At 34.7% G+C, this 15,753-nt stretch overlaps 1 protein-coding gene across 2 annotated transcripts; it reads left to right on the plus strand.

The window, feature by feature from the left end:
• The first annotated feature begins 3,795 nt into the window (after positions 1-3,795).
• Positions 3,796-14,774, plus strand: LOC120004134 (general transcription and DNA repair factor IIH subunit TFB1-1-like). Of its 2 annotated transcripts, none has more exons than XM_038853395.1 (20): positions 3,796-4,287; positions 4,390-4,468; positions 4,582-4,643; positions 4,741-4,804; positions 5,490-5,625; positions 6,870-6,945; positions 7,088-7,183; positions 7,334-7,378; positions 7,701-7,757; positions 7,886-8,041; positions 8,139-8,204; positions 10,849-10,972; positions 11,065-11,121; positions 11,278-11,390; positions 11,466-11,657; positions 11,762-11,875; positions 12,117-12,194; positions 12,807-12,854; positions 13,516-13,554; positions 14,455-14,774. In XM_038853395.1, exons 1-20 carry the CDS (start codon positions 4,207-4,209, stop codon positions 14,539-14,541), a joined length of 1,770 nt encoding a protein of 589 aa, XP_038709323.1. In that variant the 5' UTR covers positions 3,796-4,206; the 3' UTR covers positions 14,542-14,774. The 2 variants fall into 2 exon arrangements, with proteins under 2 accessions (XP_038709323.1, XP_038709322.1); XM_038853394.1 differs by having other exon boundaries at positions 3,799-4,287; positions 13,516-13,584.
• Positions 14,775-15,753: the final 979 nt, after the last annotated feature.

Below are 15,753 nucleotides of genomic sequence, written 5' to 3' on the forward strand. Positions count from 1 at the left end.
AGATAAGAGATTTGCAAGATTCCGCAACTAGGGCTTGGATAATACAGAGGCATTTCAATTCCTTTTTGGAGGTGAGAGAGCCACGGGCCTTTACGCATTCGATCAGTCCAACAGCTAGTGCACCTCCTGATCAAGTGATTGCTGAATCATAGCCTCCAGCACAAGGACATGTAGGTATCGATGATCTCAAGTTCTCGCAAGTTGACGACTCCACTGATCCAGAATATGTTGCACATGCTGATGACGAGCTCTAGAGTTCTCCTCCACCTCGTACAAGGAAGAGGTTCATTACTCCACGGACTCGTGGTAGGAGAAAGAGTTTGTTTTGTTGTTCAGCTCTTGTTCGTAAATCTTAGACTTCGAACTAGTTCATAACAGAGAGAAAGACGATGAAGATATTAACATGGAGAAAACTTCTTATAGACAAAATGGAATCCTCTCCCCAAAATCTAGCCCACAATTTTGAATCCCAAATCATAGCATTTTCACTAAAGATAACATGTTTAACCAACACATTCACACACTGTGAAATTACTACAACAACCTCATCTACAAAATATGTTGAACTCCCCGAACTAACGATTATAAAATTATATCATCATACTCGCCGAGTGAAACAAATGAGATTGATGGTAGTAAACCATATCACATCTAAGAGTATTCACATTAGTCTCTTAATCGAGCCTCTATTTTACCTACTAAGATACCACCTTTCACAATTGAAAACATCTTTAGCCAATAACAAATGCATCCGAGTCTCTATTCTAATTTGTACATCATCGAAATAATAGTTTCATATTATTTTATTATTACTTGTATATATTAATTAATTTTAAGTAAAAATAAATATTTACGACACACATTATAGCTATATATTATAAAAATTAATTAACATAGTATGTTAACGAATATTTTTTAAAATTGCATATTATTAAGAATTAGTGAGCAAATAATGTGCTCATACAACTCTTGAAGCTAAGAAGGCTCAAAAGACTTGGTCGGTCTATACAAGTAGGTTAGGACAACTGAGAGCAAACTTTGCAACGCAATAGGCAACACTATTAGAAGTCTAAGAAGAATAATGAAACATAAGGTTATATAAGATCTCCCGTGAGCTTCTAATTTATCAAATTGCATTATCATCCTCATTCAGACAAAGCTTCGTAGTCAGAATCTTCTCCACTACCCCTTCGAATCGCTACTGATCGTTGCATTCATTAAGTTGAAAGATCAAGCTTAACAAATACTTTTGGAATATAATGTACCATAATATATTTATAAAATTAATATTACCCTTAAATAATTTAATAAAATATATTAACCAATAATAAACCACATCTCAATAAAATATATATGTTAATTAATATATAATATTTTTATAAAAATATAAATAAAATATTTTATTATTTGAGTAGGACTCACTTTTTCAGTCTCTATACGTTAAGAGACATTGGTGCATATGACTTTTTTGCTTAGATGCGTATATTTGATCTCTATTATAGCTATCGACATGAGTTTAGAGATTCTGATGGGAATGTTTTAAATAGATAAATGTGGACATGTGATCTTTCCTCTCCTATAGTTATATAATTATATATATATAATATAGATAGATAGATAATAAGGCATGTGATAAAGTTATCCTACTTGTAGTTAAAGTTATCCGACGTATTTGATAAGGACTCTCCATGCACATAACATATTTTGTTTTTTGTTTTTTTAATCATAATGGGTCTATTTGGTAAATTGTATGCGCCATCTTATAAGTTAGGTTGGATTGATTTACCAAATGAATCATATAAGTCTATACTCAAAAACTATAAACTCTATCATAGAGTTGGTTCACACTTTTAGTTCACATAGGAGAATTTATATAAAAGTACACAAAGTAAGGACATAAAATAAGTACACATGTTTTCACAATTGATTTAAAACTAGTTGCATGCCCGCGCTTCGCGCGGCTCGCGCGATACATATTTTGATTGGAAAATAGAGATGTGTGGAAGTTTTTCGATAATTTGTTAACATGAAGAGCAGTAGAGCTTTAATTGTAAAAAATAGAGATGATTGTGAGATGAAGATAAAATATGTACAATACTTGTTTTTTAATTTGCTAAGAAAATTTTTTTCTAATAGGGTGTAAGAAATTTGATGCATAAGGAATAAGTATGCTAAGAGTTTATCAATTTTTATTTGCGTCGCTAGTATATACAAAGTGTTATAGGTCACCAAAGACATGTTTATGAGACAATATTGTATGGTTAGTACAACAATCTCTACAAAGTGACATTTAATATCGAGAAGTACAATGTAGCATAAGTAGTTTTTTTGAAATGATATTTTTGGAATAAAATTCTTAATATTTTTAGAATAAGATTTTTGAATTTATATTTTTGAAATGTTATGTATGACTGGTAGATTTGTGCCTATAATCACTTTGACCTTCAACAACTCATTGAATTCTACTATGCTTTCCTGTCACCACTTACATGTTCCAATACCAAATGGGCTGAATTTACTTACACATTAGAACAATATAGCATGAGAAAAGCCTCTCATGTTGTGTATGTTGCAATCCAAACAGACTACTAAACCTGACCAAATTCTAAACATGCACAATACATCAACTAAATACTACAAAAACACACAAAATACATGAAAAACACACAAAATGATAAAAACACACAAAAATTCCCACAAAATGATGGTAATTAATGCAAAAAACACACAAAATGTTTTCAAACTAAATACTACAAATGAATTTCATTAATTGAGTAATATCAAAAGACTCTCATAATTAGCAATACATGACCTTTGAGAAACCAAAACAACATCAAACCACTCTTATGAAACATTAAATTCCCATACAATTCAATATAATTTTAAAATTATTTGAATACTATTAACTGTATGAGTGTGGTTACAGGTCTTAAAGTGTATGAATATGGTTGTGAGTATTAAAGTTTTGCAATATATTTATGTGTGTGGTTGTGAGTCTTAAAGTTTTCTAATATATTTTTAAGTTTTCTTTTGTCTATGTTGGCTTTTTTGTAAAGACGTCCACGTGGCACCATAAATTAAGGAGAAGCCTTGTGGATCCTCAGTTATATATATATAGATTGATATGTGGGATCAAAACAGTAGGCTCCACTAATCATTTCACTTAAATCAATGGTCAAAAAGCTGTATTTATTTTATGTCCTTACTTTGTGTACTTTATAGGAGAATTTATATATATATATATCTATATTAAATCCACATTAAATCATTCAAATCTGTCACTTATTGCTCTTTTAATCCATAGTTTCTGTTTTCGAAATTCAAATTACGAAGTAAATTTCTTAATTAAGGCTTCAAATACATGAAAACAATAATGGATTAGGATTATAAAAAAATAATGCAATGTTGATAACAACAATTAAAATTTTGCACGTTAATATTCACACATTTAATTTGATTTGATTCATGGATTAATGTGTAATTTTTTTCTTGTTTTATTTGAATAAAAAAATTCATGGAAGTGTAGCAGGAGACAAATATAGAAAATACTTTTATAGTCGACATTCAAGATCCACAAATTGATAATATTGAAACAAATCATAAGTGAAAAGTGAAAACTCTACTAACTTTTGACTTATCAATTTATCATTTGTTTTGAATAATAAAATAATAATGTAATTTGTTTATGTTTACAAAGCGGTGCCGTTTCATTCATTAGACCAATTGGGCCACATGAAATAATATTCAATCTGAGAGATCCAGTAACAAGCTAAGGCTGCGACAATCCAAAGCCCACCAAAGAAGCCTCATATTATTCGAGCACGACTGCACGAGATAAACTCCGAACCAAAGCGAAGAAATCAAATCTGAAGAAGACAACCAGGCTGCTGAAGACGACGACCTTCAAGCCTTCATAGCTTAACAAGTCAATTTCTTCACTTGAGTCAAGCAAGGTACACGAAACATCCCCAAATTGCCTGACTAGGTCAAACCCAAATACAGAGACGACGAAGACGAACGACGAAGAACCAGCAAAGGCACGGCGAAGACCCATCAGACGCGAAGCTACTGAGAAATAATGGCGGAGATGCAGCGAAGTTCGTAACTCCTACAACGTCGTCTCAACCGCAGCCGTGTCCAGATGAATTTTGCCGGATCGGACACAGATCCCATACCAGCAACGTAGCTTTTGAGTACTTGTTATCAATGGCGAGTGGGAGTGTTGTTCTGCGAGCAAAGCACAAGTCTACCACGAAAGACCCTGGCACTCCCGGTGTCCTAAAATTGGTAAAAATGTCATTTAAAAAAAAAATGATTGATAGAATTGAATGTAGCATCACAAAGTTTGATATATTGTTTTGATGAATATTTGGTTTTTTTTTAATACAGGAAGAGAAGTTTATATTCATGCCTAATAACCCTCAGTCAGCTTCTTCAAAGATGAACATAGATTTTCAATTCATTAAAGGTGCATCTTTCTTCTGCTTTTTGATGATATTAAGTAGTTTGGTTTGTTGGTGGGCACATTTGTTCTTTTCTTTTTACTTTGCAATTATGTATTTGGACATCATAAATATGCAGCTCATAAGTACACTAAAGATGGATCCAATAAACCACCATGGCTCAATCTATCCCTTGATCAGGTTAGTATGTATTTGCATTTTATTATGATTGCACTATAACCTTTTGTTTGCCCCTTTTTTTTATATTATAATATGGCTTGTTTTCTTGGTTGAATAGGGTGGAAGCCACATTTTCGAATTTGATAATTACTCTGATCTCCATGTTTGTCGAGAGTATTTGAGTAAGTTTTGGGCATTGCTTTGTCATGAAATACATTGGATCATTACTTTTGCTTTAATTGCATAAAAATGCTACTCCATCGCTAATGTGTTAGATAGTGCAATTGCTCATAAGGCACAGTTTTTTGATATGTTGTTCATTGTGAATGGCGTCATATTGAAATTTAACGTATTCTCATTGGTACCTACCACTTTTATTTATTGTGTTGCATGGTTGTATTTGTTTTTGACTGGTCTGAATTTTTTTTAGTTTCTTTAAAAATAGAGGTGAAACTTTTGACATGATTCAAATGCAATATGCTATTCCTTGCTTCATGCGATGAGTGATTTAAAGACGAGGAAGATAATGATTACAGAGCCTTCAATTTAAGAAGATGAAAGAAATTAACTTTGTTTTGAGTCTTTTTCTTTTGTTTTCCAACACTAAGAATGTGAAAATATATCTCTAATGTCTTCTTTGAGGATTGAGTCCGGTGGTCATTGACCTAATACCCTATATGCATTGATTCTGTAGTTTGCTTACTATTTTTTTTAAAAATGTGTTTAATGGGTGCTTAGGCAGATTATGTTTTACTTATTATTGTGGTGTTTGCTGCTAGATACCCTTACTACTAGTTGCTTTGTTTCGATATATGTATTCTTATTTGATACAGATGTCAATTGTTTTCCCTGATGTCCTGTGAACAGGCCAAGCCCTCACGAAGGCTGTAGAGGCTTCAAAACCTGCTCCTGAGAAAGAAACACCTAGTGTTACCACACGTCCTGAAGAACAACTAAGTACAGCAGAAATGGAATTAAGGATTAAGCTACTGAGGGAGAATGGGTATATTACCACTTTAATCTGATGCAGGAAGCCATTAGTTCTGTCTAATATTTATCTAATTTCATGTTTTCATAAGTTGGTTTATTGGTGGTCTAATTTTAACTCTGTTTCTTTTAGAGTAAGGGTTTTGTCGGAATTTCGGGGGTGGGAATTTCAAATTTAAAATATTTCTGTTAGTTTTTCGTTAGGTTTTTGACCTAAGTCAAGTCATAGTTATTGTTGGAGTCCTATTAGTTTACTTTTAGGAATCCTAGTATTATTTGAAGGAAGTTTTGTATAATTAGGATTAGTGGATTACTAGATGTCTATATATATGTATGTAATTTATCAAGGATGAGGAATGAATAATATTGAGAGTTTTTATGCAAAGTTACAAAAGGATACATTCCTTATGCACGCTCGGTGACAGGCTGAAGGTGAGTTTATCCAACCCCGCCTGAGAGTTTCATGGTGATTATTTTGTTTTCAGTTTTAAGAAATCGAGGAATGGGGAATTTCTGTTCTAGGGTTCTTGATTTTGGGGTTAGGGTTTCCGGTTTTCTCAATCCTCAACAAAATCTACATCCGTAGTGCTCAAAACTAAATCATAATCTATCTGTGTAAGGAGAAGAACACACTAATGGTCATCTAAGTTAATTTTTGTGTGGTTTCAACTCATTTTCAAGTATGCTTAAAATATACTGTACTTGGATAAAAGGTTGCATGCTTGGATCCTGTGTGGTTTTTACGAGTGCGTTGTGCTTTTTTAACTTTTTTTTTGTGTACAAATGCTTCACCTAATTTGCCAGTTTTTTGATCTTATATTTCTTTGGATTCTTGTGTTTCAATCTTGTGTCCATTAAACAAAGCAAATACTTCAAGTGTAATGGGATTCTATTATTAAACTGTATACGATAATGATTTTAGGAACACCTTAATATAAAAAATTCGTTAAAGTTTGCGTTCAAATGAGAATTTATTACAGAAATTATAAAAAAAAATTTCAACCAGCTTTACGGCAAGGGGTTAAAGGTATGTAAACTGGCCAGTCACTTGAGCTGCCAGCATTTTCCTACTTCTAGTTGAATTTGTACAAAGTTTATACATCTTTGGAGGACAATTGATTAATTCGCATCCCAGAACAAGAGCAGATGTGTTTTTATATGTATACAGTATATATTTTTCCTGTCCTTTCATGAAGTCAGTAGTTTCTCAGTCATAGGCTGTTCTAACATTGATGCATATTGCATAATATTCTCTCGCAGTGAGTTGCAGAGGCTTCATAAGCAATTGGTGATAGGTCGTGTTTTGACAGAAGCTGAATTTTGGGCGAATCGAAAGGTTGGTTTGTTTGGACACTTGAGAAGTTGCTCACTGCGACATTATTTGTTGATCAAATTTCCGATTCGATGAAACTTTTCTATGTTCTCTAGTGATGTGATCTGCATGGTAACTGTTCTCTGTTGTTTGATTCTAATTGCAGAAGTTACTTGACACAGACTCCCGCAGTAAGTCAAAACAACGAGTAGGGTTTAACAGTGTAATGATTTCGGACATCAAACCATCTACTGATGGCCGGGTATAGAGTAAAATTATTGTCATCTGTGTGTGTATTTTCAAAGCGAGAGTTTGTGTATTATGGCCTTTATTGTTGATATGTTCTACGGTGATTTTTCATTGGGTATTGATCTGATTAAAATTTATTGGCATTATTTTGTTGTATTTACAGACAAACAGGGTCAAGTTTAATTTGAATCGGGAGATCATATTTCAGGTCTAGTGTTTCCTCATCCATACACTTGTTGATTCCCTCACAAATTTTTTTGAAAGAAAAGGCGGTTTGCTTTCCTGAGCTTGTCACTTATGTTATTGACTTCTTTGAGTACTTTCTGCTGAAATGGCAACACAAATTTCCATCTGTGATGGAATATTAATACAGAAACTGTATGGAACTGTAGTGTTTAACATGACAAAATTAAAAGGATGTATATGCATGGTATCAGGCTCCATAAAAAGTGTTTGTTTGTTGGTTTTTTGCATTCATTCCCTTCTAGCCTTCTAGTTATCTTTCAAGTGATGGTAAAACTTTTGTTCAGATTTTTGCAGAGAAACCAGCAGTTCATCGGGCATTTTTGAACTTGGTTCCAAATAAGGTACTAAGAATACTGAAACAACTTGCTCTACATTGGTTGTCATGTCTGTTATTACCATTATCTTTAAGTGTCATTGATATAAAGGGTTTTTAATTTGTGTATTACTTTGCTGAACTCTTGAATTTCAGATGACAGAAATGGATTTCTGGACCAAATATTTTAGGGCTGGATACCTCCACAGTACCAAAAACACCATCGCAGCAGCAGCAGAGGCTGCTGAGGATGAGGAGCTCGCTATTTTTTTGAAGCAGGACGATATAGTTGCTAGCGAAGCTTCGAAGAAGGTCTTCTTGCATGATGCATTTTTTTACTTCTTTAATATTTTTTTTTCCTGCTGTTGTCATTCATATCCTCTGTGTAATATGTGGCTTTTCTACTCAGATCAAACAGGTTCATCCAACTTTGGACATCCTGGCTACCGAAGCGGATGATTACATGCACCTTCCAGTAAGTGGGATAGATAATATTCATTAATTTTGCTTAAGATGTCCTAGAGCTATTCTTTTTGGATTTGAAGCTGTCCCCAGGTTGAAAGTAAACCTTAGGAAGAGTAGCATCATTCCAAGTAGTCCTGTCAACAACTTTGAAGTCTTTTGCTGCTAGATTAGGCTGTGGGCTTAGTCCTTTTCCTATTCGTTATGTGGGTTTACTTTAGGTGCTAAATTCAAAGACCCCACCCATTATAATAGTCTATTTGGTACAGTCAGACGCCATCAAACTTCCTAGGGAGCCGGGAGGTTGTTTGGCCATTATCTCTCTGTTCATCTTCAACGAGGCACTTACTTGGCCATAAAAAAGGACGCATATGAGAAAGTGATGGAGAGTCAGCTCCTTCATAGACCATCCGTGGAGAAAATTAATCTTTGTCAAGTATGGCTTGGTTGGAGAAGGTGGATTTCTGACTCACCAAGATACTGACAGTTGTGGGCTATGAAAGTATATTAGAAAAGGATGAAATTTGGTTCTCTTAATCAGACCAGGAAGATTAATTTCATTAGTTCTGGGAGGTTCTTTGGATTTGTAATTTTCCTCTGAAAAGGCATTTCTCTAACATTTTTAGCCTTCACACTTTCAAAGAGGAGCAGGCATTATAGATTTGATCAACTTATCTAATACAGGTAGCGGTTGGAACATTTTGTTTCACATGAATGTCAAGGGAATCCTTGATACTGTTTTTTCAAAATCTGGGAACCAATTTACAGATTCAAGTTCAACCCCAATGTGGAAGACAGATTGCTGACAAAGGATAAATGCTGCAATATCAAATCCTTCTCTAAACATCTCCCTCCTTTTGGCAAACGGCCTCCATGGAAACCCAAACTACCCCTGGTCTTATATTTAGGAGTGTAAAGTCCCTCTAATGGTGGTTTTTTTCCACTAGGAAGTTGTTTTGGGAAATTAGCTTACGATAATCTGCGGAATCGAATTCACATTGTAAACCTACATTTCAAATTCTGAATCTATAAATTATATCCTGCTGTACTGGCCTTGTTCTCGAGGCAGTATTATCCTGAACCTTGTTGGTTGTAGCCTTGTAGGGCTACCCACTGTTCTTTGAAAGATTAGTTAATAGCCTTGAGTTACCTTCCTAGTAACGACGCAAAGAGCCGGCTCTACCAATGGTCAATATGGTTACTCGTTGAGTCTTTGGACCATATGGAAACAGGGTTAGTAGAACTTTTCGAAAAAATGGATTCTACAATATATTTTCTCACTTATAACCTCTTTGGTGTCCCATTCTTATAAAAATCTGCTTGAGGAGGCAATTAGTTTAGCTTCCTTGTGCTCCCTGATGGTGGAAACCAAATTTGTATCAATTCGAAAAAAAGACCCCTAGATTGCAGTTGAGAAGCCAAACTATAGGTTTTGAGAAAATACCTATAGGTTTTGTAGCAGTTCTGGAGAAGGCAAATTTTTATTGATTCGAAAATAATCTCTCTAGATTTTGCAGAGTTGTGTAGAAGCCAAACTGAATTGTTGTGCAATATTTGAGTTGGGCGTTCTTTAGGTTCCGAGAATGCAATAAGACGACTTAGTTTTTAGTCTTGAACTCCAATTTGCAAATCTCACTTTGCCAATATGTACCTTTTGATGAGCTTCCAAGGGTATAAGGACATAGGATGATATTGATGTCTCTTCTCTGAGATGACTCATGGCTCTTTACCAGATGTCAGATAGATGTGAGTCATGCGTAAGAGGGTAAACAACTTCCATACACAATGGTCCGCAATGGAGGCTGGGCTAGGGAAGGCAAGGTATACCCTATCTTACTCAGCATTGTGAGAGGCTGTTTCCAGGATTTGGACCCGTGACCTCTAAGTTACGGGGAAGCAAATCTTATCATTAGGCAAAGCTTCTCTTGTTATAAAAATAGCTACAAGAAGATTTCTACAAAGCTGACATATAATCACCGCTGCCTTAAATGGTGGAATGGAACAACAGAGTATTTTTTGGAAAACCACTTTGCGGAAAATTGGCTTGTTACTGTAAAACTTTGGTTATCTGGGAATTGTAATTATTTCTTTCATGACATCAGTTTAGGGGTGGCCTGATTCTAGGTCCTTGGAGTTTATGTTGAGATCTCTATTTTTTGCTTGATAATTTATGGATTTATATTCTTATTTTTTTTGAGGGAGGGAGAGTCGGACCCTGCACCTTATGCAAGGGTGTTTATTCTTGTATATTCTTAGTTTGTTGGATCTCTCTTTTTTTGGCTTCATGTTTTTTTTTTGTCCTGTAATGTTTCTTTTGCTTCTTGTTTCCTTGGGTTGCACGCCCTTTGTTCCCCTTAATAAAGTTTCTTTCACATTCAAAAAAAAAAAAAACAAGAAGAAGAAAAAAAGAAAAGAAATTTAGGTGATTCTTGGTAATTAACATGGATACTTTGGATTGATGTGATAATTTGTTTTACTAAAATCCGTAGTTCCTTCTGTATTTAACACTTTTTTGGTGCATATTTTGCTTGCTTTTGTCTATGAAGCTGTGCTTGAGAGGTGCAATAACTTCTTATGTACGTGCATGTCAGATATTTTATCCCAATGAAAGTTGTATGTATGAATTATTAATTGTGCTTGCTTCCGTGACTATGCAGGGTCATGGGATTTTGCATGATGACAGCTTACATGTAACTGAACAGCAAGATGAACTGTACAAAAGAACTCTAGCGCAGGATCTCAACCGGCATGCTTCTGTTGTTCTTGAGGGAAGACCTATAGGTACTGCTCCCTTTTACATTTATAAAAAATTTCAGGTGATTATTATCATTAATTTTTATTTTTTCCTTCCCGCTTTTTTACATTTGATGTAGATGTGGAGTTGGATGATGCACGGACCCTAGCAGAGGCTCTTGCTCAGTCAAAGCAGGGTTAGATGTTGTTTCTTATTACTTTTTCTTTTCTCTTTTTGCGATCAGTAAAAAGAAGCATTTTATTCACTCCAATATCCGTTTCAGTTTCTCCTCATTCTGCCAACTCTGGAATAAAATGTTTACTCAGGTTTGATTTGTTGACACTCGATGTAGCTTATGGGAAAGCTGATACAAGCAAGGAAAAATTGAACAGAATCTACCCAACAACAGAAATAGAGGATCTTCAACCACCAAAAGATCTTCCTTTAGCACCACTTTGCATTAAGGTCGACTTTCTGATTTTGAATGTGCTGCTACTAGTTTTCAGCTGTAGATAACTGATGATGTGTTCGTGGGAGCAGGATCCTAGAGACTACTTTGATTCTCAACAAGCTAGCCTGCTACGAACTTCCAGAGATACACTGGGTGGAACTGAACCACTGAAATGTAGCTTGAGCACTCAGGACGCGTATGGATCTCTCAGAGACTCTATCTCTAACTTCAAGTCTGTGGGATTGAGTATTCCCATAGTGAATTCTGAAGTCGCTGCAAAGGTAGTTATGACTTTAGTCCATGGTGTTTCTTGTCTTTGAGTGGAATAGATCACAGGTATTAGTTGTCAGTGTGGATCTTAACTGCATTTGATTTCATGATATAGGTGTTCAATGCATTGACCCATAATATCTCAAGTACCAAGTATCATATGGGGAAAAATCCCGGAGGGAGTGTTTTAGACATGTTGCCAAACTCAACTAAGGAGGAACTGCTTCATGTGAGTTGAATTAGTTTTTGTCACATAAATTACTGCTGTTTTAGAGAAAAAGAAAAAGAATTTTAGCTGTGTCACATCTTTGTTTATCTGATTGTGGATGGAGCACAAAATTCAATCAATATTACTGCAGATTAAACTGAATTTTATTTTTTCCTTTTCCCTTAATTATGTTATTTTATTTCGTAGATTTTGGCTACTTTCATTTTTGTCATGTTGTCAGCAAAACTTTTATTTTCTCCAGCAATCGACGTGTATTCAAGAGTTACTGAAGCATTTCTGGTCATCATATCCTATAACAACTTCGTATCTATTTAATAAGGTATTGCCACTCTTCTTTTATAGTGAGTTCCTTTCATGTCCAGTTATTGAAATTACAGGTTGGTGTAATTTGTTAGTTTTATAAAATCCTTTTTTTCTGAAGGGTTCATTTCTCAAGGAAACATACTTCTCCCAAATTGGTGAAAATTTTGCATTATTTGGAAGAGGGGAAGCTTTGTTTCTAGGTGTACGCTAGGGTCTGTTCTTTGTGGTTGAAAATAATGATTATTTTCACATTGTTTTTTGAATTTATTGCCCCCAACTAGTGTCTATTAGTTGAAGGGATTGGCTGAGCTCAGGACAGCCCCTGGAGTCTGTACCACTCTACCTTGTCTTGATGGCACACCAGGAACGTAAAGAATGAGCAATGAATCAATTTCCAAGAAAGAAGCTCTGTCAATGTGCAACCCTGGTTAACAACTTTGTGTTCTTGAAAAATTAAGATATTGGTGAAAATACATTAATGTTCAAAGTGACAATAGATGTTGCAACATGACTTTAATCTTTTTCCTTTTTTGTTTAATTTTCCTATTAAGGATTGAGTCTTTTATGGGCCTCCTCTTTGATTTTTTGAATATTGCTTCCTAATTTCCCATCCATTTATGGTATGCAGGTAAGCAGATTGAAGGATGCTATGTCCCAAATATATTCACAGCTTGAGGTATGTTTTCAACTAAAGTTTCCTTTCCCCAGCATTTGTTTATGACTTTTATTTCCATATATGCTTTCTGAGGTTTCTGTATCCGTTTGCTGCTACTTGACTTGGAGCAGCTAATGTTGTTAATAGAACTCCTTGTATCTCTTTTAGATTGTCAAATTGAAGCAATTCGAGAATAATACTGAGTTCGACTAATTCAGCCACTGATAACTGTGTTTCACGCTTTACTCACCTTAATGTCATCAGAATTGGTGAATCTGTATCTAAAATATTTTGAATGGGAAAATAAATGATATTTTAAAGGTTAGAAGCATTCAAATTTTACATAACAAAACAGTTGGCCTCTGTTCTGTGGGGAAGCTTATTAATACATGATATTTTTGTCTCATGGAGCTTTTGTGTCGGTAGATTATTGGAATGAGGTTAGAATCCCGAAAAAAAGTACTATGTGGAGAAAATATACTAATTTTTTCGTGTATTCAAATTGTTTCTTTTGATTTTTAATGGCATCTTTGTGCATTTATTTTATCAACTTTGGCTGGGATTCATGTTCTTGATGGTCATGTCATTTATTCTCTGCCCAGGCAGTTGCCCAAGGCTTTTGGCTACTACTTTTGCATATCAATCTTTTCTATGTACCTTTTTTCTTGTTATGAAATTGCAGGATATGAAGAAATCTGTGCAGTCAGATCTCAGGCATCAGGTTTCCCTACTAGTTCGTCCAATGCAGCAAGTACTGTTCAGTTTATATTGGTTTCTTTGGTTTGTTATTTTTTATTTCTTATGATTTGGAAATAAATGGGGTGTTTAGTTGGGTTAGGTTTGACTGAACAATTTAACCACCTATTTTTCTGAACAATGGATACAGTTTATGCAAAACATTTACTCCATTCTAAACTAACCAACCTGAACCGAACCGAGTAAGTTCAGTATGTTTTTCATTGATTGTTTAAGAATGTTTGCTTTGGTTTTTGTTTTGATTTCTCTGCAGCCAATCTTGCTTGCTTAATTCGCAACTTTGTGCCTAACCAAAACTCAAAAACTGTCAACAGTCCGTAACTGTTTTAGTACTCAGCTTAGATTTTAGGTTTCTTATGCATCCATGGCCACTTCAACCCTAAACTTCACCCAGTCTGTTTGGTGTGTAGCCTCTTAAGGATCTACTCTTGTTTTAATCATAGATACGCATCTAGTCCTTATGTATGTGTACTACAGATATTTTAATGCAATACTTAGCAGGGGGAATTGAGTTCGGTAATATTGTATGTTATATCATTTACTGCTATAGTCTATCCTTTTTTGTGTGCTGTTGGGTGGAATCCCCCTGGTGCCTTTTTCAGCAAATTTCTCTCTTCTCAAAAAACAATATTGTAGGTAACGTATCATGGTTGCAGACTGATGTTTATTCATTTATTCAGAGTCTTATTATGACTTGTGCTATTGTTGAACCCCTTAATCTTCATCCCCCTTCAACCCCCAGGTCTTGTACAGTCCAAAGCCTTGTGGTCATGGTTTGTGATTCTCTTTGAGTTCTCAAATGATTATTTTGGGTATATTTGTTGGTTGTGGCTGGGACTGATGGAGAAAAACTGCTTTGGTGCAGGCACTAGATGCTGCTATCCAACACCATGATGCAGACTTGCAGAAGAGATCGTCTCGGAGTGTAGAGAGACCAAATGGACACACTTAAAGAGCCTTTTTTTCACATCAAATCAATTTTGTCATATGCTGCTCATACTAGACAATGAGATTTCTCATTTTTGATATATTGTTGTATGAGTGGCTCTGTTTTTTTTTTTTTTTGATAAGCAAGAGTGGCTCTTATTTTTGCCGTAATGTATATTACAGTTGATTAACTTAAATGTTGGATGCAAATCCATGGAAATGATTAGCAAGAGAGGTATTGAAGTACAATTTTAGACCGCTTCTTTTCTGGTATTTTTTTTCCTTACTCTCTTTATGGGTGAATAAGTGACATAGTGGTAGAATTTTACGGATGCAATTTAAAGATTACATGTTCAATGTATGTAAACAGCCTCTTTACATGAGGGAAACCCCTCTTTATACTTAGTCTCTAGTCTCCACATCTGCAGCACTCGTTCCCAATGACTTGCCGTGCATTATTTCTGTATGTGAGACTACTCTTGGATGGGAGTATGTCCAACCTTGTATCCTATTTTGAGTACGTAGTTTTTCCTGTTTTAAGTAAAAATCTATTTTAGGTTACCAATTTTTATACACCACTTCAACCATATATCCCTTTAAACGTCACGTTAAATATTTTGATACCTTTTAACATAATTATCTTTAACTACCTTCAATTTTAACCTATTTAATCAATCAAGGAAGAGAGGAGAGAAATAATGAATATAAACTTAATAAAGTTGATTTGGGTAACATGAGTCATATTTTAGATTTGAGTTATCGAAAAGCAAAAAGCAAAAATCAAAAATAAATAAGGTTTAGGTAACCCATTGGAGATGCTCTTATATATGTGTTCCATTCCACATGTTATCTTGTTTCAACTAATCCGAAGTGGGAAAAACATAAAGAGACTCTTTTCACATGCACTAGAGTCTTTGTGGAGTAGTTTTCAATTTTCATTGTTTTAGTTTATAATTTGTTAGTCAATGGCTTCTTTTATTATTGCTTTCTTCATTCATTCAATTAATTGATCAAAGAATGGCCACCAGGAGTGCGGATAAAGGATCAAAGAAAAGATGAAATTCAGAAGAGGATCAATGTTTGACTAATGCATTGATCACCATGCATCTAGAAAACAAGTTCAAAGGGGGAAGGCGGGTTCAAGAATGGGTATCCAGCTTACTTGCTTCAAGAGATGAGGAAGAAAATTTCTAGCATCGATGTTACAGAGAAGAACATTGATTCTAGACTAGGCTAC

Source organism: Tripterygium wilfordii, chromosome 8, assembly GCF_013401445.1.
Source record: "Tripterygium wilfordii isolate XIE 37 chromosome 8, ASM1340144v1, whole genome shotgun sequence".
Lineage (NCBI taxonomy): Eukaryota > Viridiplantae > Streptophyta > Magnoliopsida > Celastrales > Celastraceae > Tripterygium > Tripterygium wilfordii.